Raw genomic sequence first — 23,814 nt, 5'->3', positions numbered from 1 at the left:
CCTATCCAGTCAAGCATTTTTACCCAGATGTCCTTCGGTGCAAGTTCATCCACTGGAGTCTAGTCAGCCTATCTAGAGCTCTTCAGCAGTAATCAGTCTCTAGCAGTTCCCAGGCTAGGGTGGCTCAGTGCTGGTTTCTCTTGCTCCACTCTGGGCCTTGTCTGATTGAGCTGACATGGGTCCTGTGCTCGATGCCACCATTGCCACAAGTTCACATGAGCAAGTTTTCAGTGGCCTGAAAGCCTCTGTTTCTCTATGCTCATGGGCCGATCCTGGCTCTTACAGCCTTTCTGCCCACTCTTCCAAAATGGTTCCTGAGGCATAGGTGGGTGAGGTTTAATATGGGAGTCCTATCTAAGGACACACACTCTTCAGTCTCTTATTCTCTAAAACTGAGCCAGTTGTTGCTTTCTGTGTGCATCCCACTCTGCTGTGTAAGGGAGCTTTGCTGGTAAGAGTTGAGGGAGGCACTAGTATTCTCTCCACTACTGTGTTCTGTGAACCTTAGGTCTAGAGGTTCCATTGTAGATATGTCACTTCTGGCTGGGACTCTCTGAGACATATATTCTCTGTGTGTGACCAGTTCTAGAATTCTTCAGTAGTCTCCATTTATTGCAGAAAGAAGTGTCTCTGAAATACTGTATACTTGTTTGTAAATATAAGGATCCATATTTAGCCTATGGTAAGAAATTTCATTTGTCTGGAGATATGACAGGGATAGGGTTTTCTGTAGGATCTGTGATCACCCCAGCCATGTATATTTGGCTATAATTACAGCGTCACCCATGAATTCACTCTTATTGAGAGGGCCTTAAGTCCAATAAGATAACTGTTGATTACCCCCAGATAACAGAGCCACTACTGCACCAGTGGAAGTAGTTTGCTGCGCCAGTCATGGTTATTAGGCTTTAGGACTGGGTTGGACCATTGATTGATTTGTCTCTCTTAGTAGCTTGCGTAGTATCCTCTAGAACTATGAGAGCTAGTCTTCAGGGAGAAGACTTTCAGGTCAGTTCCTGCTCCATTGGTCCAAGTCCTTCCTGTGTTTGAAGTATGTCTTGTCTTCAGCAGTAGGATCTTACCTTTGAGTTCTGGGAGATATCCAGGGGCTCTGGCAATAGCCTTTGTTTTTCTGGGAGTCTCTTGGGCTACTCTGACCAACCACTCGAAGGGAGGTCTCTCCTGTCTGGCGCTGTGCTCCTTGTCATATAGTCTGCAGGTATACATATGCACTAATGTTCAGACACTGTGTGCATATTTCTCAGGGGGTTCCCGAGCCAACACACTCCCCTCTGACTTCCCACACTACCAAAACTCTACTGATCTCTCCTCTCTCCCCAGTCCAAGCGCCTCCATTATCTCTACCCTCCCCCCATAACACCTGCCTCCCTCCATCCCCAAGCTCCTGAGTTCTCTCCTCCCCCACCCACCCCATGGTCCCCTGTGTGCCCCTCTCTCCTCCCCTCCCAACAGAACACTCCCACCCCCACCCCCGGGAAGGTCCGCTCCCTCCTATCCCCTCTTTCAGTCTCTTTCCCTTCAAGCTGCATGTTTCTTACAGAGCATTTATTCTGCAGTGGCTGAACTGTGGCATTTGGCATGAGGTGCAGAGGCAGTTCACTCCTCACCTCTGGCCCTCCCCTGTCACTGGGTGCCAACCCCTTACTCTCTGCAGGCCTTCCTAGTTCTCCCTTAGCCTTTTCAGCCTCTTCCTTTTCTTCTTAAATAAAATTTCAGAGAGTTCTGTTCCTGGTATAATTTCTGGCAGCTGATGTTCCACGTTACTTCCCCTCAAAGCTCTTTTATTACTTGCTGAGGCCTCTTATACCTCTGTAGTTACTGAAAACCCCATTTCTTTGTGCAATCTTAAAAGTAAAAATAACTCCCATGACACATCTCTGGCCATGCGAGGAATGGTCTGGAGACTGAATGAAGCTTCTCTCTATTCCATCATGCCCTTCTCTCTAGAGGCCATATTCAGAATCTGAGAATAGAGTCTGCTGACTTCGCTCTGTCTTCTCTTCCTTTTCCTAAGCCCCTGTTTTTCTTGTTGACCCATAGAGGCTAGGAGTCCACTTGAGTTGTGATACTGTTGGGTTCTCTCAGTGCTCAGTGCTCAGTGCCTGCTCCCTGCTCCACAGCATCCCGGCTGGTTGTTGTGTTTGCTCCCTCTCCTCTGCAGCTTCACCTCCAGGAAGTGCCTAGTGGCTTAGGTTACAGGGTCTGTTTCAGATTCGGAGCTGAGGCCAGGGCTGTCCTAGCCTTCACAGGAGGGAGCCAGAGATGACATATGATGTGGCCTTGCTTGGATTTGTTTCTATACAGTGCAGCTTTGGGCTGACCCTTGCTCTGGATTTCCCCTTGGTAGTAGACTCCAACCTGGCCAGAGGAATTCCCTTCAACAGAACCTATCCACTTCCTGTCCCTTCAATCTTCTCTCCTTCACCCAACCATAACTATCATGCTGCCACTTGGTGTGTATTCTGGACTTGGGGGTCCCTGTGCCCTCCATAGCTCACCTAGAGGCATGTTCTGTGAGCTCTATCTATACAGCATGCCTCAAATACTCCCTCTGTCTCCATGGCTGCTGCCTTCATCTACATCCTCACTAGTTAAAACGTGGTCCCCAGGACAGTAGCATTGGCATCAGCAAGCTTGTTAGACATGCAGTCACTGTCTTATCACAGGCCGTCTGTGATATCACAGACTATGCCTGTTCCCATCTCCTGTAACCCTCCAGTAATTGAGGAGAAGCCCATGAACTTAGACTAGAGTCTCACTGGCCCAGCTGACCCCACAGCGTGCTCTTCTCCCTCCCTCTCCAGTCACTGAGTCATTGTTCACCATGCACCACCCTATTGGGTGCCTTCCCTTCCTCTTTTATGCCACTGATTTCCACCTTGGGGCCTGTGAACCAGCTATAGAATCTGCCTAGGGTGTGTGCTACAAGTCTGCTTAGCCTGGCCTCCTCGTAGTAGTGAGCTGTCACTAAGCCCTTGGTTGATCTCTCAGTCCACATGAGTGTTGTCCTATAGAGCCTGTGAATTTGATGAGCGAGTCTACTTGCTGTTTGTTGTTAGGGGGCATGGGTTGTAATGAAGGAAGTGTGGCAGAAGAGCCAAATCAAATCCATGGTCCATAAAGCAAATAACATCTCCACTCAGTGGTCAATATCTGCACAATTAGAAGCAGAAGGACCATTACCTTTGTTTTAGTTTATTAGGCAGTGATAGACAGTGCATACAGTCACTGTGTAGTCAGATGAGAGTGTGGTGTTGTTTTTGACTTCAGGCTTGTCTGTAGTACCTTGACTCAGGACTGTGGTTAGATAATAATCTGTAGGCATTTGTGGTCTCCCTGCTTCTCCAGGACAGCGATTTAGACCAGAAAAGCCCTCAATGTCTTCCTTGTCACTGTGTCCTGGCTGTGTGTAACTAAGGGAGGTAGATGGGGAATGACCTGCAAGAAGACCCACTCTGCACATAGTGACTATGGGACAGTCTAGGAGAAGACCCACCCTGTGCATGGTGACCATGGACAGTCTATGATAAGGCCCACCCTGTGCATGGTGACCATGGGACAGTCTAGGAAAAGGCCCACCCTACGCATGGTGACCATGGACGGTCTATGATAAGGCCCACCCTGTGCATGGTGACCATGGGACAGTCTATGATAAGGCCCACCCTACGCATGGTGACCATGGACAGTCTACAAGAAGATCCACCTGTGGGTGGTGACCATGGACAGTCTATGAGAAGACTCACCCTGTGCATGGTGACCATGGACAGTCTATGAGAAGCTACTGCTACTTCCACATCCACCTTCACACTGTAGAAGGAGTCCCACCCACACTCAGAGTTTGCTGTAGAAATGTGTCCCTTCTACCCTGATGGGGTGGAATTAGGTAGAAAGCTGAAGTTCTCCTTCCTTGCTGGGTGCCGGTGAAATGTGGGAGAGCAGGAAGCCCCTTCTGCCCATCCACTTCTTAGAGACTTTGTCCCAGGCTTTGTCTTAGTGTGTTTGTATGCATACATAGTTCTTATTACATTGAAGATCTGAGAATGGGTGGAGGTTTAGTCCCCCTGTGTCTCTGTGCTCTTGGGTACCTGGCTCAGGGACTAGCACAGTTCAAGACTTCATAAGTATTCATAATAACGAATGTACGATTAGAAGCCAGGATGCTGAGCTGACAGGGCTGGAGTGCCTTCAGCATGACTTACTCCGAGCAGTCTTGTCATCTGCAGGCTGGCTGTGGATGGGAAGATAGCACCAGAGGCATGTCTTCTACAAAGATCTGCAACATGAGTGTCAACCAGGGTGTGTCACAGTGGCTAGATCTGCCCTTGGCACAGCCAGTAGTGTAGCAAGTGATCATGGATCGCTGCTTTGAATCCCACATCTATCACTTCAGAGCTATCACAATGGCCAAAGCATTTCTCATTGAGCTTCAGTTTCCTCTTCTGTAACCTGGTAAAATAACAGTGTCTCCCCAGTGGGGCTAAATGACTGTTTTATGGATTATGCAAATCACACAGTTGTCCCTGTGCTTGGTGCATGTTAAACCTAAAATAATATCTTAGATCTTGGCACTATAGACACGGAATAGCTCATGTACAAGTCAACCATGGATGTCTCTCTATTGGTGGCCTCCATTCAGTGAGCAGCAGGCATTCTCTAGGCTCTGTACTAGGAGTGTCAGGGGCTGAGATAGCGCCGCATATTTGTTTTTATCTTTTGTAGTGCTAGGTATTGAACCCAGGGCTTTGTGCAGGCTAGGCGAGTGCTCTATCACTGAGCTCCTCCCCAGCCCCTTTCTTAGGAGAGCTTGTTAGGAGCTTGTTATGTGGTTCATCCAGGAAGACAAACAATTCTATTACCTAAATTAACCCATGGCTATGACTTAAAATAACTGGACCTCTGTACAACCTCAAGATGAGTCCATTGGAGTTATTTCTATAGAGGCAGCCCTCCATAGGAGAGGCCATTACTAACTGAATGTTTCTGTCTTTCAGAATGCATTATTGAAATTTAACTCCCAGCATGGTGGTGGCCTTAGAAGGCGGGGCTTTGGGAGATGCCCAGGTCTTAGGGATGGAACCTGATGAATGGAATTAGTGTCATCTCAAAGGAGGCAAAGAGCTAGCTCACACTGCTTCCACCATGGGACTATAGGGAGAAGCCAGCCACCTGCCATAGTGACCAGGGCTGTCTCTTGCCCCCAGCCACGCTAGGACCATGACCTTGAACTTTCAGCCACTGTTCTATCAGAACTGTGATCATTATGTTCCTACTCTTTATAAGCCATGGATCTAAAGTCCTCTGCTCCAGCTGCCTGGGCTCAAACAGAGGCTGATTTGGCATGGCTGATGGTGAGTGGCACTGGCCAAAATTAAAAGGATTAGAGAGGTTATGTATAAGCAAAGAGGTGTACAGATTCTGAGACCAGACTGAAAGAAAGAGTCGCGTTTGGACAGTCTTCCCTAATAAAAGAGCTAAGAGAAGTGACCCTGTGCATTTGGGAGTTGTGTGTCTGGACATTTCAGCACCCAATCTTGAACTGCCTGTGTCAGCTCCTAAGAACGTCAAAGCCTCGAGAACCTAGAATACGAAGGAGTTGAGTTTCTTTTGTTGTTTATAGATCTGCTTGCCATCATAAGTATATTGATTGATTTAAATTTATTATGTATTGTTATCAAAACATATTTCAAACCAAATTTAAACACTACAACCTCAGGAGACTGGTTTTCCTGCCTTGGGCGGCATGGTGGCTTGGTGGCTATTGAGGGAAGAGCAGGGTATGGCTCCTGCTGGGCTCAGTTTCCCTTTTCCACTTGGTTTGCAGCAGGGTTCTTCTGGGGTCCCTCATGTGGAAGAACAAGGAGTAAAGGGGAGCAGTGCTGAGCGGAGGGAGTCAGCTGACTTGAAAGGATGCCAGGCACTTTCCCAGATGACAGAGAGGTATACTCAGGGTGTCAGACAAAGGTGAAAAGAATCACGGCCTAGGCCTTGGTCCAGCCCCTGCCCACCTGTTTGAGAAAGTGGTGGACAGTGAGAAAGGGCAGAGTCTACGAAGATGGTTCTTTAGGGTGGCTGTGAAAATTAGGTGGGTAGGGTGACGATCTTAGCTCCTGAGGGATTTACAGAGATATATAAAAACATTGTGTGACCTTGAGGGTTGCTTATAGGTGCCGGAGACTTTCTGGGATGTATGTGTGAAATTGCTAATCTTGGGAGGGCACTATGGGAGGAGTCTGGCAGTGATGTGCAGTTCCTCACATACCCAAGCATAAAGGTCAGCAAAATGGTGTGCATAGTAAGCTCGTCCACATATGAGAAGATGCTCAGAAGGAAGAAGCCATCTGCCTCTCCTGCACTGTGGCCACTCTTCTGTTTAGGGGGGCTTTAGCATGTCCCTACTGCACATTATACTACTGCAGTTCAATATTTGTTGGGCACCCTCTGCGAAGCATGTGCCATGTGCACATCCTTTTGAGAGGCCTGGGCCAAGCGCCCAGAGGTGGTTCAAGCATGTTGGAAGTCTATCTTTGTTGGGATGGGACCAGGTACAGGCTCCTCCTCCTATAAGGAATGGCAACTCACAGTAATGTGAGTCCCACCTGGAACCCCTCTGTTTCTCTTCACTCTCTCTCTCTGAGACATCATGCTGTTTTCCCCATTGGCCATACTTTATAGGAAATGGATCACCTTTTTCTCAGTCAAGTGATTGTTCAGGGCAAACTAAATGGGGTTTAGACTCCGGAGGCATAGAGAAGGGTGAAGTATGCACTAATGAGTCTTCTGTTTGCTGTGCGGTAAGTTAGTCCATCCGTTATGGAAACCTTTGGTCCTCGACCTGTGGCTCAGAGACTAGGAGGAAGCCTACCCACCACTGTCTTCCTGTTGGCAAGCCACCCTGTCACATCAGAGAGTTGGCCCTTCCCACTCCCCTTGGGTCAGGGAATCTGGGTGGACAAGTCCACGGAGCAGGTGACATGCTCTGCAGCAGAGCCTCGCTATGCCCTGGTGCCTAACAGGCATCTATGGCCACTGTAAAGTTCAGCACCTCAGACCCTGGGGATTTCTGTAGGGACTGGCAGTAGCCGTTAGCAAGCAGGCATTACAGTTTGGCTGTGGACTGTGTCCAAGATGTGTGTTTCTTGAAAAGAAAAGTATCTGCTGTCTTTTACAGGAAAAAATAGTGAGGTGGTGGGGAGGCAGCGTGTTATCTCCCTCCGTGAAAGATGTGTTGCCTGGTGCGAGTGAGTCACAGCCTTCGTCCTTCCCTCCAGTCCTCTCCCCTTTAAAAGGCTTTAAATCTTCAGTGACACCTGAAATGGTTTCTTCCTGCCTATGAATATCTTTTGATATTTCTACAAGTTTCTTTTAGGTAGCTTTCCCCATTTTTGTCTTGTATATACGTTTCTAGAGTTAGAAATTTATGATGTTTTTCCATAAACCACATTCATTTATCCTTTCTCTTTCCTCAGTAACTTCAGGATTGTATTCATAATTTCCTTGGGTTTCCAGTACATGCATCTCTACTCCTAAGCCAGGTTGTAACAGAGAATGTGATGGCTGTGACCCTGTGGAATGGATCTGTCTCCCTTTTGAGAATGCTGGGGAAACAGTGGCCTGGCGATAATGCGAACAGTGGAGAATCCCTAATACTGGAAGCAGTAAGCTCCTTCCCAGAGCGCATAGGGACTGTGCTAGATGCAAGGGCCCACCATAGGCCTTTCTCATCCTCACTCTTGGGTTATGTAGAGCTTTGTCTGTAAACAAGCTTTGTCTATATCCTAGAGTCAGTGCATTTGGAGGTAAAAGGGCCTTGGAATAAAATACTAATTCCACTCTTTTCTTATTTCTCTAAGTATGGGAACAACTGGACATTAGAACACAGTCAGGCAAGAGTTGGGTGGTAACAAGACAAAGGCTCTGAGGACATCAGGCCCAAGGCCTAGTTCATTCTTCCAGTGACACACAGAGCTAGATAGTAAGTAGCAGGGCCAGCTCCTACTAGGAAGGCAGGTGGTTGACAGCTCACAGGGTGGCTAGCCCATGGATTCAGAGCCCCTACTGAATGGAAAACCCTTTGTCAAACTGCTTTTACTACCCTCAGATACCCACACATTCACGGCAAAAGGAAACAAAGATCCAGTGTTCTAACTATAAGGAGGCAAAGTAGAAGTGAGTCATGTATAGTCAGATGGTCAAGGAGCACTCCAGATAGAGCTGAGGGCAGTTGAGAAGAGATTGACATGGGCTGGCATCGCTCATAATGAAGACTACGTGGACTTACAGTAGCCACATTCACCATTCGCTCCCATTGGCCTCAGTGCCACCTCAGAGTCCCATATTGCCCTCATGTGCACTTCTGTGAGATTCAGCACCTCCCACCTTCTGTTCATGGCTTTAGGTGGTAGGACAAGATTTCATGTTGTGGGTTCTTAAGACATTAAGAACTCTGTGGTCAGACACAGGGTGGGAATCAGCCTGGACTCAAAGAGTGCTGTGGAGGAGGGTAGATCTGGGGCACTCCAGGCTGCACTTCACCACAGAGATGGCTGATCAGGCTCATGCTTTGGACATGGAGTGTTTGGAAGCTAAGTCAGTTGGGATGGTTCCTGAGCCTTTGGTTTAGAAAGTGGGAGAGTGGTGGTGCTCCTGCTCAGATGATGAGGCAGGGAGGAGCTTCCGGATTTGAGAAGTGAATAGCCCTGTCTCTACTCTTCTAGCTTGGAAATGATAGTTGACACCCAGATGGACATGTCTCGTGGGGAATAAGCTGCCATGTTTGAATTTAATGAGAGGGGCGTGGACTAGAAATTGAAATGGGAAAGTCATGACACCAGCCAAGATGTAGAAGGGATGTAGACAGAGAGGATGCCTGCGCTGGGTGCTGAGGAGGAGGAAAAAGCAGTAGAGTCTGAGCAGGATGTTGGTAGGAAGGAGATGAGGAGAGCTGCATAGAGAGTCCAGTGAGGCAAGAGACTAGAGAGGAGAGACCAGGGAGACCGGGTTCTGTCAGAGCCTATGCAGGATGCATATGTAGGAGGTGGTGAATTAGAGTGGTGGTCCAGGTAGGCCCAGAAGGGCTCAGCTTGAGGACCTTATGGGAGCGGGAGCGGGGTGGGGTGGAAGTGCTGACAATGGAGCACCCCAGTGTGTCCATGCTTTCCATAGCCACTTGGATATTCTGGCCCCTGCTGCCTTGCATGAATTCTAGCCTGTCCCTGACCTTTGACCTCTATCTTTCCATTCTGTCCTCCTTCACATCACATCAACACTCTGAATCTAGCGGGAATGTGTCCTGGACTTCTGATTGTTTCTTCTGTCTAGTGGAGAGAGGTGTTCATTAATTGTAGCCCCATTAAAATCCCCATAAGATTCCTCAAGATTTGGCTCTTTGTGTCCTGCCAGATCATTTTCCTTTTTCTCCATCTCTTCCCCTGGCACACGCTATGCCCCATCTGTACTGATTTATTGCACTGGGCTGCTGGGCATTTGCTGTGCTGTGCTCTCCTGCCTGCTCTTTCCCTGCATTGCTCATTTCTTGTCAGTCTTCAGATTTCTGCAGTTCCTACTGTGTTCAAGACAGAGTTATGAGCTGAGGCTCCCTGACTGCCAACTACTTCCCTTCCACTCCACTGTATGTTGGCTTTCCAAGATAAAATATTCCCATGCCCCCTGCGAGCCAGGGGCCAGGTGATTCTCATGGTCCTGTCTCCAGGCTCAGCAGAGTATCTGGCATGTTCTGACTCTCAAACAGAAGAGGCCCCATAAGTGATCTGCAGCATATGGGGATTCGGCCTATGAGAAATGTGATATTCAAAGCAGAGAGTAGGTGACTTATCATAAACAGCTTAATCAGTAACTGCCTCACCATTTTTGGGTATGTCAGCACAGAAGCCACTTCCTGTTTGCCTTGCAAAGCAAGGGCTGGTGTCACTCCATGTCTTAGGTCCAGGTGAGGAAAGTGACACCTTCTCTTCTATTAGCCCAATGCCAGTCCTGTCCCTCCAGACCTTTCCCTGACTTTAGAGCTTTCTGGTTTCTTGATTGCTTTCGGCCCCATTGAGTTAAGCATGTTCCTTAGGTGATGTGCACTGTGTATTCTTTACTCTGTGATGTGTTTGAGAAATGGAGGCACTGTTCATGTTGGCCAAGTATGCCTGCGCTCTGGCAGGCAGAGATAGCATGGCAGGCTGTGCTTCTCATAGGAGTCTCAATGAAAAGCTGGGACCCCATTGAGTGAACATATGGCTGGTGTCAACACAAGGTTGTGAGGAAACATGAGCTCAAGTGGCCTGAGGGACTTCTTATAAAAGAGAACACAAACTGGTATTCCCATTGTCAAGAGAATCTTCAAGAAAAGGGTGGATGAGGCAGGTAGAGCCACAAGGGTGAAGTCCAGAGGCAAGAGGGAGTGTGTATATTCAGGTTGTGTAGTTGAGTGAGGAGGCAGGGGAAAGAGGAGCAGGGCAGGAAGGCTTCAAGGAGAACCTGCACTCCATTCTGCAGTTACAGGAAACTAAGACCACTAAAGAGGATCCATGAGAAAGATCATGGCCTTGGAGCCCTTAGATTTGGCTTTAAATAATGGATCACCTGTTTGCTGAGGGAATCTATAAACTGGGGTGAGCCACCACTGTCCACAAGGTATGATGGGAATCTTCTCTGCCTTTCCACATTCCTCACAGAGCTGTAAGGAATTCAGTGGGCTTAGGGACCCCCAAACTCTGCAAACCGTGAGGGGGCCTGCCTGCTTCCATCATTAACAGAAGTGACACAGGGAGCACGCAGTGTCATTAGATGGGGGCAGGAAAGAAAAGGCAATGTACACAAAGAGATTTCTTACTGCAGGCCCTAGAAATTTAAAGATGCAGATAGCAGGACAGCCCCACATGTGGGAATGCAGAAAATCATGCCCACACATACACACATGCATGCACACAAACATGCATATATGCAAACATCCATTAACCATGCACATATCCATGCACATGTATAAAAATATAGTATACCCATACCCGTATATGCACATAGACATATACAAGACTCACTTAGATATACATGCCCATACACCTGCACGTTTGCATGCATATACAAATAGATGAACATATGTGTATAAACACCTGGGCATATATAAATACATCCCTATGTAAATATATACCCATGTATACATATTGCAAATATATGTAAACACTTGCTTATATATGCACATCCATGTACACATATGTTGCCTGAGTTCTCTCAGGGTCTCTTTTGCTATCAGACAAACCATATAACATATTTTTAATGTGAATTTATTATAGTTTATACCATGGGGGAGGAGTGACTCACAAAGGAGCAAACACCTGGTGCCCAGCTCTGCGACATGGCTCGGAGCCCTCCATTCTAGATTGCTCCTGCAGCCCACCCATAGTCACTGCTAGCTTTCCCACACACACCATGGGCCTGTAGTCTTGCCCTAGGTTGGTAAAGGCTGAGCTGTTCCATTCTTGCGCCTGGCCGCTGCAGTCTGGTCATGGCTCCTGTCCCACGATGGTGCCCAGAAGCCCCTCCCTCCATGGCTAACTCTCCTCAGTCAATTCTCCACAGCGGCCCTGCCTCTTGGAGGAACCAGGCCCCTGGGATACACTCCACCCTTTTCCTCTGCTCGTACAATCTTTCTGTCAATCTTCCACTAAGGTCCCCGAGCCTTGGAGGGGGTGACAGATATAGGGTGATCTCTCTTTTGTCATGGCAAGATAATGACTTCTTGGGTCTCCCCATTATTTGTCTTTAAGCCATGGCCATTGATCTATCTCAGTGGGTTTATTCTACTATAAAGACAAATGGAAGGAAATAGACACATTTAAAGAAAAATGAATGTAAATACAAATGCCTAGAAGATATCCCAGTAGATGTACTATATTCATTAAACAGTATACTTGTGATGGCTTCCCCACTAGGGCCTGTAGCCTTTCTCGACACAAGGCGTTGGCCTGGTCTATAGCACCAGAAGTATGTTCCACCCCTTGGAGAGGGCCTTATCTAATTAGAAATTTATCAGTTGTACATATGTTGGTTGAGCGATTATTGCACTTGTAGGCATTGCTTGGCATGTCCATAGTGTGCAGTACACGGGGTCCATTGTTGAGTAGAATCATAGGGGATCTTTTCTTCACCAACCATCTGCATAGCGCCTTCTGGCAATATGAACGTCATCCATCCATCCATCCAGTGGAGTGGAATTTTTTGGCTTAGTCTCAGCTCCATCTCTTCTTCTCCTGCACTCACAACATGCAGCAGTGTCTTCAGCAACATGGCCTTACCGACCTTTCTAGTGTACAACCAACATTAATGGCAATAGCCTTGGTGAATTGGAGGATCTCTAGGATCTCTCTGACCAACAGCTCATAGTGGGGCAACTCACCCCTGGTAGAATTTCTTAACAGTTTTATAGTTTTGGAGTCTCTGTCTTCATCTTACCCAACCATAAAACTCCCAATAATCTTACAGCTCCTGCTGGCCTTTGCTTCTTCAGGTATCTTTTAAACGGGTTTCACATCTGTAAAACACTCAAAGGAAACTTAACATTATATATTAAATCAATCCATAGACCCTTGTTAGGTACCATAGCATGGGTACGAGGCATTAATTTGGTTAACTCTTTGCCATCTTTAGTTATCCCTTTGGAGTCATTTTGCACTTGGGGGATTTTACATGAAATCTCTTTGTATTCTTTTATTCTTGATACACTTACAGATGTTGGCTCCAGTTGTCTGACTCTGCACTGGGCTAACGAGGCAGGGGTTTTCTCCTGTCCCCGCTAAACCTGTTGGTTCCCTGAGTCAGGCAGGCCCTGGGTCTACCCATATCTGACTGTAGCCATATCTGTCATTTCTCCATTGACCACACCAGGCTGCCGGGGGAGAACCTTGTGGGAAAAACTGCTTCCACCCCTAGTATAGCCTATATCAAAAGAGAAATGCATCTTATTTAATCCTTGGGGATTGTTAACCATCCCTCGGACAGTTTTTATCCTTTGAATACCTTTTGTAAACTGTTCTGGTTTTAAAGCCTTCCAGAAACTCATTAGTATTGAATTTGGTTTTCTATCAATTTTTTTCTTGGAATTTGGGCTTGACATAAGTCTTGTCACATTTGTCTTCGAGTAACCCAAACAGACCATTCTGTCTGGTCTTTTTTATATCTCTTGTAGGGTGTTCTTTTATTCTACAGACACGTTTCACACATTGGTCAGAGTCACTTAGATCTGCTAAAGCCTCTCTCACTTTGTACAGATCCTGTCCTATTAAAGGGCTTAGCAAAACCATTAAAGCGCCATACCATTCTTGAGGTCCCAGCTGAATTAATCTTTCTTTCATATCTCTGGTGAACACAGTCTTATCTGGCCCAGTGAACTGAACATCATATATTGCTTTTCTCATTCCTAGTTCTCTCAGTAATGCCTGCCCTTCCTTTAAAGTCCTCCAGCCCCTGCTAATCATGTTAGTCTCTCTTGGTAATGACCATGTACCTTTAATGCCTTCAACCAGCCATCCCATTAAGGACTGCTCCCCCCTGCATTGGCCTAGGTTGAACAGCCTATATCGTAAGGACGGATGGGTAGTTATATAACTCAGCTGTGAAGCTTCTGAAGGACTTAGACTGAAGTCATTTACTCCCATATCCCATACTCTCACAAGCCACATGGCTAGGGGATTTTTGATTGCTTGACTGTAAGTCTTTCCTAGTTTTAACAGTTCCAGTGGTGGTGTATTTCCTAGCTACAGCACTGTTAGCTCCCTCCTGAGGGCTGGGATTAAAGTCATGTACCACCATGTCCAGCCAATCCAGGCTTTTAATTTTTTTTTTTTTTTTTTTTTTTTTTTACTATTATTTGTCTTTTTCTCTGAGTCTTTGGACCTTACACAAGTTAAAATGTCCAGCTTTTTTTCTCTCTCAAACTCTGTAACTGGATCTGCCAGGACCTCTGTAGCCTTTTCAGCTTCCCCGCCTGGGACACAGTTTTTTTATGCAAAGTGGCCACGTCACCTCTTTGGGTGCTCTGGGTTCTCCCTTTGTGTGCAGAGCTGGTAAAAGATTTTTTAGCCTCTGGACAACCTTTAACAAATCTTAACATACCTGCAACATACCCCCACATTTACAACACAGCTGTGGCCCACACTTCTGCATGGCTGGCCTCTTTTTAGTTACAGATTTTATAATCCATTGTAAAAACCACATCAGTGTCACCATCAGCTCTCTAGCTTTTTCCAAACTTCCACAGTTTGTCATTTCTAGCGCCATCCTGCCAACTATGCCAATTTTGTCACCCGCATTCTCTCAGGGTCTTTTGCGCTATCAGAGAAACCATATGGCTTATTTTTATGTGAATTTATTATAGTTTATACTGTGGGGGAAGGAGTGACTCAAAAAGAAACAAACACCTGGTGCCCAGCTCTGAGCAGCAGCTCAGAGTCCGCCATTCCACATCACTCCTGCAGCCCCCCATAGTCACCACTAGCTTTCCCCCACGCCCCATGGGCCCATAGTCTTGCTCCAGGTCAGTAAATGCTGGGCCATTCCATTCTCACGCCTGGCTGCTGCACTCTGGTAACAGCTCCTGTCCCAATATGGTGCCCAGAAGCCCCTCCCTCCATGGCTAACTCTCCTCAGTCAATTCTCCACAGCAGGTCCCACCCCTTGGAGGAACCAGGCCCCTGGGATACAACATATGCAAAGTCACCTGTCTTTCCTTTCTTCCACCCTTTCTTTACAGACACACCTAGCTCATCTTGTGAGAATTAGAGTCTCTGCCTCTCCCATGCCTGGCAACATCACTGCCCTGCCCATGATGGATGCTCTTTATGTTCTGTTGATGGTCTTAAACATGTTGAGTCCTGCTGCTGGCATTTAGAGTCCCACATGCCTCTCCCTATCATATGGCTCCCAGCAGGTTTTGAGGACCAATCCTGAGCAACAGGAGTGCCAGTGGGAGGGGATAAGTAATGGTGTCTCCATTCATTTACTGGACTACAGCCCCAGGTACCCTCCTTGCCATGGACACTAAGCCACCTTGAGAGAGGGAGCTGTTCTCCAAGACATGGTTTAATGAGTAGGAAACTGGCTCTAGTTATTTAAAAATGAAATGAGATGTGATGAATGCTTGAAGCCAGAGGTTCCCAGTGGTGCCAGCAACAACCGTGAACCGGACTTTCTATGTCCAGAAAGGCACAAATGACGGTCCCAGTCCTGACAAGACACTTCAGCCGGGCTCCCTGAAGTGAAGCCACCTTCCCAGAGTGTGCAAGGGCCTCAGGCTTAGGCACATGGGTAGCATGTAAATGGAACTGTGCTGCTGGTTTGTTCATTCAGAGTTTAAAACAAAGTGTGTGATAAATGCCTTCCCACTGTGTATCATTCTGGTTTCTTTTCCTGTGGACCAGCTAAGGAATTTTTCATCTTCCTTTAATCATCATCTATTTATGTGCCCAGAGCCAAGTTCACATAACATGCTGGGTCCAGCTTTCCCTGTCAACAGCCTGGCAGTTCTAATGCTGCATTGGGACTGAGCTTAAACTTTGTTTAGGAGACAACAAAATGCAAATGTGGTCAGGAGCCCCTGGTGCAGGTGTGTGGGAATCTGGTGCCAGGAACTTATTTGCACAGTGTTTTGAAAGCTTTGGGTGAAAGGTGTGACGCAGATGTGTGCTATTCATTACATTCTGTAGGGTTTAAAGAGTGCGCCTATCAATACCCAGCTCGTACGAGCTTCCCCTTTCTTCATCGCAGCCTCTGTGGGATTCAGCCATGAGCTACAGCTTTTTCTTCTCTTAATTAGTCTTTGTTTTTCGTGTTTCTGTGTCCTTGGCTGTATCTCAGGGCTGTTTCGATGTCCCAGGAAGCTGTGATTTGGGTGCAGTGTCATAAACAGAAGGATATGTGCTCTGGTTGGGATTGAAGGGGGAGTTGGGGAATGATGAGTTGAAGGTCAAGTGCTGCCTCCAGGAAGAAGTGCCCTCTGCAGGCTTCCCGTGGGCCACCTCTTAGCTATGGTCTTCCTGTTGGACAAGATACCCCCTCACATTTATCCTGGCTGGGTTGTTAAGGATGCAGGGCAGGGCACTGCCTAGTCCAGGGGGCCATGCTGTCAGAAGATGGTCCTACTCCCTATTGTGCAACCTTTGGGCATGTTTGTGGACATCTTTTCCTGAGGCATGAGACATTGTGACAGAGGAACTTCTCAGTGTATTCTTACTAAACAGACAGTATAATGTGAAATGAGATTGTGCTTCAGTCCTATGCAGGAGGTTTATAGGAGAATCAGGAAGAGTGTGGGAGGTGGCCCTTACACTGCTGGCCAACTTGACTCAGTCCTGTGCAGATGCCTGGGTTGCTTTGTCCATCAGAGGCATGGGTACCTGGATGTGGCTACAGCCTACACTGGACCATCCATGGATGGGGTGGGTAGGTCCCCACAAGCAGCTTCTCATCCTCCCCTCAGTGCCACTCTCTCTGAGGCTTGGGTACTAAGATCCTTAGGGTGTTGTGAGGCGTGAGTAGTATGATACAAATATGTTTGAGCCAGCATCTGCACAGCAGGCATTAACTGTTCTTAGCAGACTGTTTGTCAGCCTTCACAGCGAGGATACCAGGTGATTGCAGAAGCTCAGAGCTGTATTTGCATGTCTTCAACACTTAGTGTTCTGGCTGCTTTCTTTGCTCAGTAATTCTAGGGCTAGTATGATCCCCTGGCTAGGTGGCACTGGGCTCATTGGCTTTATTCTCCTGGTAATTAGACTGCTCTGTAGAGGGTATGAAATCACCTAGTGGGGGAATGAGTTTTACAAACCCAAAGTCAGGACATCTGGAATCTGCTCCCACTCTATCCTGCACTGTGGCCTTCTGTGCTGTCAGCCTGTATTCCTCTTTGAGTCTTTGGAAACCTTGGGACTTCCCCTCCATGGGCAGTATGTTGTCTTCCCTGCATGTGCATCATAACGTGGGCCCCTCTCAGCAGGGTTTGAACAAGGACAGGCAGCCCCTGGTCCTGGAGGATGTGGCTGCTCCATAGGGTTCCTTAGCTCCTCCAGGTTCTGCCTGTACGTGGCTCTGGGGCTGTCCCTAGCACCTGTTCATCTTCTGAAAGTGGCCCTGCCAGCGGCCAAGTGCCTCAGTGCTATTCTCGTTCCCGTGATGCTCCAGGTTTACGGGGAGAATTCGGAGATAGATTGTAACACAAAGCCCATGCAGGGCCACATAGCCCTGAAGGAGTGTGACACAGGGCTGCGTCTTCCTCAAGGAGGGCTTTGTGAATGAGAGAACATTCCAGGACTCTTTTTGTAGTTTAGGAAAGAAAACATTTAAGCTGCTAGAGATGGATCTTATGTAGAAAGTAGAGAGGGGAGCCGAAGGAGACAAAAAGACAGGAGAGGAATGTGGAAACTAGGAGGCAGCAACTGGAGGCATTTGGATCACATGGCATCCCACGAACCTCCCTCCAGCTTCAGAATGGACTAGGTGGGATGAGGGCAGAGACAGGATCCTCACAGGATGCTGCTGTCCAGGCATTGCTAGAGCTGCCAAGTGCTCAGGTCACTCCCAGGGTCTCATCCAGATTCCAGAACACTTGAGCAGAAGTGCAGAGCATAGATCTGATCAGTGAATAATTGTACGGGCCCCTGGGTTAAGGTTTTCTATTACGCTATCTGTGCTGCTAATAATTTAGCTGAAAGACATGTTAGATACAGCATTTGGGGAAAATGGAGTATCCATCTCAGGGGGTAATGACACCGTGAAAGCCATATTATTTCTGCTGCAAAGAACAATTTTAAGCCTGTGATAATAGATTAAGCGACTAAAGTGATCATTTTGAACAAAGAGAATGGTAAGAGCTGCACAGCTAACCTTTGTCTGCCTCTGATGGCTAAAGAGAATAATTCAACCCTGTCCGTCTGTAGTGTACGATGCCTTTAGTCACTGTCACACTGCACCAGCCGAGGAGGAACTCTAGACTGAGGATCATGTAGACCCAGATGAGCCTTTGCTACTTGTGAACTGCATGGCTAGATGGGTCACTGGGTTGGTAGGAGCTTCAGTGATCCTGTCTGTGAAGAGGGAGCAGATATGCCCAAGTTGCAGTATGGATGAGCAGTTGGGGTGATGCCTGGGAAAGTGTTCAGTAAACTGCAAATGCCAGATAGCGATTGGCTTCCACGGGGGCAGGGCAGGAAGGGCATGGCTTACAAAACTGGTGGGAAAGTGGATGTGATCATGTGACACTTGGAATGCATGGCGCACCCCATGGAAGTTTCATGAACGCTTCTGTACAGCAGCAGCCTCCCCCTTGCTTGTCCCCTGGATAAGGTACTCACAGGCGAGCCTTCCCAGGGTCAGAGCTGTGCAAGCAGCTTCTGCAGGTCTCTCAGAGCCACACACGGAACTCCTGAGTGTGTGAAACAGGTGTACCAGCAGGCAGCACATGGACGCTGGGAACCCCAAGTTGGCATCAGGTATGTTTAGGATGCTCAGTGACAACAAAGATGCAGCAGACACGTCTTACTCCACCTGTGCTAACTCAGCAGCAAGCCTGTGGCAAGTCTTCTGTGAAATGCTCATTTACTATCATCTCTATCGCCTTTGGTGGTGACATAAGCCCAACCAATTGTGTTGTATCATGAGAATTAGTGGGTAAATGTAGTGCTGGGTTTTGTTGGACAAGCCTGAAGTTTAAGAAGCGAAACAAAACAGATGGAGAAAGAGTGCTCTTAAATGGACTTAATGCTTAGAAAAGATTATGCGGCAAAGCAGATGCAAATATTTAGGACCCTGACAGGAGCACAGTCCTCATGGAGTCTGCCCGAGATGAGCAAGTTTAGACTCATCACATGCCACAGACGGGATGAGGCAGGTCCCTTCTTGGAAACCTCTTGTCTTCCTTTGTAAAATAAAGACTCAGTCTGCTTGCTGTTGGCCAAAGCTCTTCAGACCTCCTGAAGATCTGGCTGTAAATGTCACTTCAGACTTCATCTGCACTTTGTCCCCAACCTTCACTCTGCCATACTGTGCACAGCCCTAGTTGTGCACAGTGGGACCTCTGTCTCTGAGAACCCCTGCATGCACATAGGTCACGTACTCTGGAGCCTTGGGGGCTGCAGTCCTGTTCAGTCCGGTGTGGACGAGTCTGCAAGGATGAAGGTCAGAGGGAATGTTGAGGATGGAGACCACAGAATCCTGCAGGGTTCATGAGCAGTTGAAGAGTGGTGGGGAATCCTGGATCTGAGGGGAATGGGAACTGAGCTTGGTGCGGCCTTGTGGAAATAGTCACAAGGGTAGTGATTATGAAAGTGATACATCAGTGGCATTCACAGCATAGAGTGAAGGGGGCAGGGGAATTCTGGGAGGTGACCAGTGGTCTCTGTAGGGCTTTTGGATACAGCTTTGGCCTTTGCTCACCATGTTCTGCCTGCTATGTCATTTCTCACCATGGTCTCTTTGTGACCAGCACTGCCTCTGTAAACCAGCCCCCTAGTTTTCCCATCTCCTACCCATGTCTGTGGGCAGTGGCCATGCTCTGTTATCTGCGGACCCCCACTTTCACCTGGGGCTGCCTTAGTGCTTATGCTCATTACATTGTCATGGGTACCAGGGCTCTAGTCTGTACCTCAGAGATGGGCAGGGTAGTTCTCATCTTTGGTATAGGACTTCAATCCCAATACTTAGGCATGTGGCGTTAGAGTTGTTAAAAGGACAAGAGGTTTGGATTAGTGAAAATTTTCTGTCAGTATTCCTACATTTTATGGTACAACTTTGATAACAATCACCTTATCCAAATAATTCTGTCATGTCTTTGAGCATGCCTTGACACTCACCTATCACTTGACCTCACCCTGGATCTCACCTGCTGCTTGTCACATGATATCATCATGCTTACCTGCTTACCTAGAGCATGCTCTCTTGTTTGCACATGTGGGCGTCCTGAGACCCTGGCATATATCATCCATTCTTCCCTTTTTCTAATCTCCTGCCAGATACTGTCTTTCAAAATAAATCAATATTTACCTCTACAGTCCTGGTTCCTGGTACATCTTCCCAGAGAAATGAAGTAGAAACAATCAGTAAAAGAAGGGAAATAAAAGTTTTGGTTCACTCTAAAAAAAAAAAAAAAAAAAGAACCAGGCTCAACAGACCTAGCAGTTTCCTCTTTGAATAGCTCGACAGCTTCTGGGGGATTCTGTCACCCACAGTTACCTTTTAGGACCAACACTGCAGTGTCTGGATTCTACCTACAGATGTCTTGACTGATGCTCTCTGAACTGAACGTACCCTACCTTTTGACATAGCCCTTCCTCCTTAGGCAGCTTCAGTACCTGCAGGGCTGACATGAGACCCTTCAAGCTAGAAAGTGTGGCTCTGGCCTGGGATGTGCAGGGCAGACAGTAGGAAGCACCTACCATGCTCAGTCATGGGCAGAGAAGAGTCAGGAATGTCATGAATGGGCACTCTCTCGGTTGCCTGAGCAAAGTCCCCATACCCCTCATCTCCTGGGCATCCTTTCCCTTCGTGCACCTGCCTGGAGCCCACCACACACCTGTCTGGGACCCTGGGCATCCTTTCCTTTTGTCCACCTGCCTGGAGCCCACCCCACAGCTGCCCGGGACCCTGGGCATCCTTTCCCTTTGTCCACCTGCCTGGAGCCCACCGCACTCCTGCCCGGGACCCTGAAGTCTTCTCCAGTGCAGTCGTGTTTTTCTTGGTGCCTCCTCATCAGTCCTGAGATCCTGGGGACTGGCTTTGTACTGTGTCGCTGTCTTAGCACCCGCTACAGTGCCTGGACCAGTAGATCAGCATTCAATACATACTGACACTGTGTACCAGACATCTGTCTTGGCTCTTGGGAAATAGTTGTGACAAGACACACGGTGTTCCTGCCTTCCTGGAGATTATAGTTAGTGGTAGCCAAAAATGTGATGGAAGTTTTGTCAAATGAGAGACTAACTGGTATCCCAGATTCTGACAGAAGGTATTTAAGAAAATGTGTGAATGAATGAATGTCAGAAGACAGTGGTGCAAGTCAGCACCCAGTTTGCATGTAGTTTCCTGTGATTCTCCTGGTCCTCTTCTGAGGTGGGCACACCATTCCCTCTTTCTCAGATGAATAAGCGGAGGGTTGTAGGGAATGTCTTGCCCAGTTTTCGCACCTGCCCAGTGTGCAGGGTGGAGCACTTCGTCCTTGCCACTCAAGGGAGGATGACTCCTGAGAGAGGATGGCCATGCCAACATCTACCATAGCCTGAGGTCCTGCACACCAGCCCTTTGCCATCCTCCTGGGACTGTTGTGCATTCTTCTTCAGTTTTGCAGTCTGCTCTCTCCTGTTCCTAAGCCTTGGCTATGCCTTTCACTCCTTTTCTCAGGTCAACGATGGTTGTTATTACAAACAACCCAGAGTCAGGGTCATGGCACCTTAGCTTTGGCTGCAGTTTGGCCTCACCTGGACTCTGCCATCTTAGAGATACCAAGAAAGGCCTGGTGTAGAGTTCACCTGGTGCCCTCCACTACTAGATAGTCCCCTCCCTGCCCCCACCCTGCCCAACACAGCAAGCCTCCCCAGAATGGCTAGGGTATCGGTGTTGCTGGATGGCTGCATGCAGGGTAGAGTGCCCAGAGTATGTGGAGGCAGATCCTGCAGGCAGGAACCTAGCCTCTTCAGCAGTACCAAATGGGCCAGCTGCACATTTTTAGGAGCCTCCCACCTGAGTGATCCCTACAGTGCCTTCCAACCCTCAAGCTAGTGACCTGAGACCTCATGGAAGACCAAGGAGGCAGCGTGGCCTCAGGAAAGGAGTTTGGGTGTGGGCTGTGAACCTGGGTCCCACCTCTTGCCCATGGAAGGGACCCTAAACATGTCACTATGTGTCATGGAGCCATAACTGCCCTTTTCCATGACATGGGTATGTATGAGGTAGCTCAGCACTGCTGAGAAGATTGTGTGCAGGGCGGACAACCTTGCTCTGCAGAGTTCTGGTTTTGTCATTGGTACTGGACCTGTGTCACCTTTCTCTTGCTTTCCCAGGTCACTGATGAGGAACCCAGCTCCAACCACACAGTCATGATCCAGGAGGCGCTCCAACAGGCCTCGGTGGAGCTGGCCGAGCAGCACCATCTGGTGGTATCCTCTGATGATGTGGAGGGCATCGAGACCGTGACCGTGTACACGCAGGGCGGGGAGGCCTCGGAGTTCATCGTGTATGTGCAGGAGGCCGTGCAGCCCATGGAGGAGCAGGCTGGGGAGCAGCCAGCCCCGGAACTCTAGAGGATCCCAGCCTCCTTGCATGGCATAGGGCGGCAGCTAGGCTTCCTGGTCACTGGGAATACCAGGGCAAGGAGGCCACCCAGCCTTCCAAGCCTGCAGAGTAACACTGTCCTTGTCTTTTTTGCTCAGGGGCCCAGGTATTCTCCACACTGTCTTTTGGGTGGTCGGGGCCAGTGTATCACCAGCAATACAGAACCCCAGTCCTCAGCACAGATTCCCACCTCTGACCTAGCATCCTCTGTTTCCAGAAGACCTTTACATCAACTCTGCCCTGCCCCTCCCTTGCTTTAGGGTCCAGAGACTCCCATCCCCAATCAGCATCTTCTCTGATCACAACCTCAGTCCCTGACCCTCCAGGTGCTCATCCTCGTCTGGGCCCACTGTGCGGTAGGCAAAGGGGAGAGACACCATACAGCAAGTGGCCTTATGGCTTTTGAGTCACCACCTGGTGGGATGGGTGGGACTGCCCTGGCTTTTTCCACCGAGCCCCACCCTCCTCGATGCAGGGGCATTGGGACAAGTGAGTGACCACTTCCCCATCACAGGGGCCCAGCTTGGAATTCTTTTGCTTTTGAAATAAATGCACTTTCTCCCTTCACCTCCCATTCTGTGGTGAGGTGGGTGGAATACAAGTTCCCTGCCGTGTTCTTTGCCCTTCTTGGGTGGGTTTCATTTATCCCACCCATGTCAAGATTGGGCTAGGACCTGCCTTAGACCCAGGCTCTGTCCTGCTGCTGGTGATGCCCTCCTCTCTTAGGTTGGCTTCAGGGTCATGTCTCTGGGGTTAATCTCTGTCCCCAGTGCCGAATCTCTGATCACCAACCAGCCAAGCAGCAGCAGTGCTCTGTCCATGTGAATGAAAGGAAATGCTGTAAGTGACAGCCTTCAGGGTAGTGTTGTATGACCGAGACCCCAGCCTGGGTGTTACTTAAACACTTCTTATATTTGTTGAGGGAGGGATGCAGACAAGTCCGCCCATCCTGACCACCCTGGCTCTGCTGATGTCCCTGTGTCTGGCTCACAGAGGTCCTTGCTATGTCCTCTAGGAATGCTTCTCCAGGGGAGCTGTGTGTTGGGATGCAGAAACTGGTGCAGAGACCGTGGCAGCTTCCTGTGGGGAGGATGAAATTTGAAACCCACATTGGCCTCCCTGTTACCTCCTCATCTCTGCAGGACTCCCGCCCCCTCCACACCTCTGCATCTAGGGTGGGGTTTCAGCACAAGGAAAAGCAATGTCTTGACGTAGAGAGGAGGAGAAGTGCTCTGGTATCAGAGGAATGAAGGGCCCTCTGCCTGCATGAGTAGAGAAAGCTAGTGACCTGTGGTAGGGCCTTCTGAGCCACATGGGCTCTGCTCTGCGGCTGGTGTGGGAAAGAGTAGCTGAACCCTGTGGCCCAGTGTGGGCTGGACAATGGGTGAAGAGCGTTTCCACTCATCCTGGGGTGGAGGTAGCTGCAGAGGGTGGTGTAAAAGATCTGCCACCAGCCAACTCCAAGAAGGATGAGGGTGC

At 48.5% G+C, this 23,814-nt stretch overlaps 1 protein-coding gene across 2 annotated transcripts in view; it reads left to right on the top strand.

The window, feature by feature from the left end:
- The window catches only part of Zfat (zinc finger and AT-hook domain containing), a 185,856-nt gene extending 162,937 nt beyond the window's left edge, over window positions 1-22,919 (top strand). For both annotated transcript variants that reach the window (XM_017800788.2, XM_008843705.2), the window contains exon 15: window positions 22,065-22,919. In XM_017800788.2, the coding sequence (XP_017656277.1) occupies window positions 22,065-22,304 (240 nt within the window). In that variant the 3' untranslated portion in view covers window positions 22,305-22,919. The remainder of the gene's footprint in view (window positions 1-22,064) is intronic.
- The last annotated feature ends 895 nt before the right edge of the window (window positions 22,920-23,814 follow it).

Source organism: Nannospalax galili, unplaced genomic scaffold (assembly GCF_000622305.1).
Source record: "Nannospalax galili isolate Female #2095 unplaced genomic scaffold, S.galili_v1.0 scaffold662, whole genome shotgun sequence".
Taxonomy (NCBI): Eukaryota; Metazoa; Chordata; class Mammalia; order Rodentia; family Spalacidae; genus Nannospalax; species Nannospalax galili.
The sequence above is the reverse complement of the archived record's forward strand: the minus strand, read 5'-3'. Positions and strand labels throughout refer to the sequence as shown.